This window comes from Chenopodium quinoa, unplaced genomic scaffold (genome assembly GCF_001683475.1).
Source record: "Chenopodium quinoa cultivar QQ74 unplaced genomic scaffold, ASM168347v1, whole genome shotgun sequence".
NCBI classification, from domain to species: Eukaryota; Viridiplantae; Streptophyta; class Magnoliopsida; order Caryophyllales; family Amaranthaceae; genus Chenopodium; species Chenopodium quinoa.
The window spans coordinates 1,946,547-1,950,151 of NW_018743920.1; the positions used below are offsets into that span (position 1 = coordinate 1,946,547).

Genomic DNA, 3,605 nt, shown 5'->3' on the forward strand with positions numbered 1-3,605 from the left:
TTAAGGGGGTGCATATTCACTGCTACTAATTTACTTGATAATACTTCCTAGTAGTAGTTGTGTTGGGTGAGCATGTGTTGGGTAATTTGTGAGCTATGGTGGCTTTTGTAGTAATAATGGAGGCATTTCAGTTTCTACATGTGATTGTTTTCCTCTGCTTTTATGAGAGGGTGTTGATCTATATCAAAAACCTATTAGCTCAAGTGGTAGAGCACTATGCAAATGTATAGATGATGTAGGTTCAAATCCTACATAGGTTGTATTTATAAATAACTATACAGAGTTGCAGCAGCATTTTCTCGGGCATCAGGAGTCCCTGTCTGAAGGACATGGATCAGAGGCTCAATTGACTCAGCTTTTATAATGTTAACCTTATTGTTGTTACTGATAGACAAGTTCAGAACAGCAGTAACCGCGTTTTCTTGAGTATTCATGTCTGAACTACGAAGGAGGTTAACCAAAGGGCCGATAGCTCCACAACTCGCTATTATGATTTGATTATCCAAGTCCTTGGCTAAAATCCTGAGCTCTGAAGTAGCTTCTCTTACAGTTTCAAGTGAAGTACTTTTCAGATTATCTACTAATTCCTTTACATGAGCCTCGAATCTTGCAGCAACCCCATTTTAATAATCTTGGAGGAATGAGTAGGAACTCCAATCTTGTAACAGGGGATACGCAACTGAAATTGTAATGTTTAAACATGGCATATCAATTTAAAACCTTCCTCAAATTCTCAAAACCACCCATTATTTTTCTCTAATATCCCCAAATATACCCCTTTTAGGTTTCTGAGTTTCTAGACCAAATGAGTGTAGTTTGCTCATTTCTTTGCTCACACTACAAACTTGTGTCTCCACATTACATAAATGAACCTACGTGGGATTCGAACCCACATCTTTTGTGCATATGCACAATGCTCTACCCTTAAGCTAGTAGGCTAATGTATTTAAAACATTCAAACACACTCACAAATGAGCATTAATATTAAATAGTTTGCTCATTTGACAAAAGAGCATTGAATTTTTTTTGCTCATTTGATAAATGAGCAAAAAATTATTTGCTCATTTGATAAACGAGCAAAAAATTATTTGCTCATTTGAGAAATGAACAAAAAATTATTTAATGCTCATTTAAATGAGAAAATAATTGTTTGCTCATTTGATAAATGAACAAAAAATTATATGCTCATTTGATAAATGAGCAAAAAATTATTTGCTTATTTGATAAATGAGCAAAAAATTATTTGCACATTTTATCAATATAAAATGTGTTTCCTAATATCAATATTCTTACATTCATTCCTAACAACTAACCAAATTTTACTTTTAACGAAACAGATAATTTTGCTGTTTAGAAGGTATAGGAACTTCAGAGTCCATAATGTTCGCTTATTGTTTTTCCTGAGTGGTTCCTAACCACTCAGGAAAAATATACGTAGTACTATGTATTTAAAGTTGAAATTTAAATAGCAAATCATGAAACACTGCTGGTGCAATGACAAAAAGGTGTGTTATTTTTAAAAGAAAACAGAGAAAGTAGTAACAAGAAGCATCACATTGGTATTCTAAGGCTTAAGTTAACCCGTAGTCCCATAATAGAGCATTGATATTTTAAGTGATAAATAATACGATACAAAAGTTGTAAGTTAAGTGCACACTAAATTGACTTATATTGATACAAACCATGTTGTACCCTGTAGTCCCTAATATATAAAATCTAGAATGTTGGTATTGAGTAAATAAATAGTCTAAATAACATTAACACATCAGCCCTACAATAATAAACAGAGCTCTGCTAATCACCAAAACAAAAGTTTAAGAGCATATAAGCATATTTCAATTAAAAAAAGAGAGAGAGAGAGCAAACCTGTCCCGATGCATAATCCCAAATTCTGACATGCTCGTCTTTACTGCCTGTGTAAAGCTTATCCCCTGATGGCAAAGTGATCCATGAGATTGAATTAACAGATGATCTGTGATCATCAAAGACATGAGCTTGTGACCACTCAGTCTGATTACCTTCCTTCCAGATTATTATATTTCCATCATAAGAACATGAAGCCAGGATCAACCCAAACTTAGGATGAGCCAAAGTAGGAGAGTCCCCTTACAAAGTTACAAAGGCAAGTCACAAGATGTGAGGTAAGTCAAGACAGGAAAGCACAACCAGCATTTCCCTAGTGGATCCTAGAGATCCTCAATTAAACAGCCTTTTCAATTTCAACATAAAAGCACCAGCCGCATCACATTGCACATGATATGTACTTGTCTAAGTCACACTAATACACTATGGAGGATACTGTACTTATTTACAGCAAAACTAATAATATGAAAACTAGATGGATCATTCAATTAATTGTTACCCAATAAAGCATGTGAGCAATATTTGAAAACAATGATTAATTAGTAGTTTTATTTTACTATATTTTTATTTTACGAATTAGTTCGTGATCACTCAATAACATGTGTCATTACTCAAGACGACAACCTCATAAAATGTTGTATTTTTAACCATAGTTACACGAAAACTTTCATATTAAAAGTATCAACTATTCTCCACAAAGTCATTCTACATGCACAGGAACAAGACATCAAAAAATATATACGAAGTTGATCGGGAGGGTAGTCTACTGGTAGTCAGTGTTGTACAAGACCCTCAGTCAACTCCATGGAAGATTGATCATACATAATTGTCGACTTCCCTTTTCATGTTTTTACTTCTATCTATCTTACACTAAGCAGGTGTAAGATAAAATTTAGAAAATGTACAGATGAAATCATATTAAGGTATTAGCCTAACTCATCAAAACTACTTCAACAAACTCCTAATTCAGAAACGCCCATATAAACCTGCATTCCTACTTCTGTAATAGTACCATTTTATCTAAAACAAACCTTTGTTAATAATCAGAACATATTAAATTCCTTCGACTATATAAAATCCACATAACTCAAATTTCTCAGCTCCTCAAAACATCAAAGTAAAATTTTATACCAACTCAAGACACACCAATGCCATTTCATATGAAACGTTTAGGAATCATCATAGGCCATTCATGTCAAAATAAAATGAGCAAATTAAAATGAGTAAATTAAAATAAAATGAACACCATTCATCAAAGTTCATACATCATTGGCAAAAATGAAATACATTGATTGTAATCACCGTATTTTATTTCTAAAGTTCCAAAATACAAATGAAATACATAACACAATTCTGCAATTGCTCAATTACAGTGATAAAAAATCGAAAAAATCAATAAATTAATTGTATTGACAGATAAAAACGCTACAAAATAAAAATCAATTAATTGTTACTTACATTCTTCCTTCATAGGTAAGAGCTGTAGATTTTGCTTCGTTGTTGGGAGCTTGTGTTAAATCAATTTAGCAATTCATGATTTCTAGGGTTTAAAGTGAAATTGGAAAAAATTATTAACTAACAGTATTTAAAGATTAAAGCCAAAAATCGAATAACAAGTAATTACTACAAACCTAACAAAATAGTTGAAGATTCAAGCTAAAAATTGATGATAATGAGGCATTACAATCAAAGAACTATTGGAGAGGAGAGAGAAAGGAAAAGCTCGATCAATTTCTAGAGGG

The 3,605-nt window shown here is 32.6% G+C and overlaps 1 protein-coding gene across 1 annotated transcript; it reads right to left on the reverse strand.

The window, feature by feature from the left end:
• Positions 1-263: 263 nt before the first annotated feature.
• Positions 264-3,334, reverse strand: LOC110687689 (U-box domain-containing protein 13-like). Its single transcript, XM_021864314.1, has 4 exons — positions 3,322-3,334; positions 1,867-2,105; positions 594-679; positions 264-543 (listed from the first exon to the last, which is right to left on the reverse strand). The coding sequence occupies exons 1-4, from the start codon at positions 3,332-3,334 to the stop codon at positions 264-266; spliced, it is 618 nt and encodes a 205-aa protein (XP_021720006.1).
• Between the last annotated feature and the right edge of the window lie 271 nt (positions 3,335-3,605).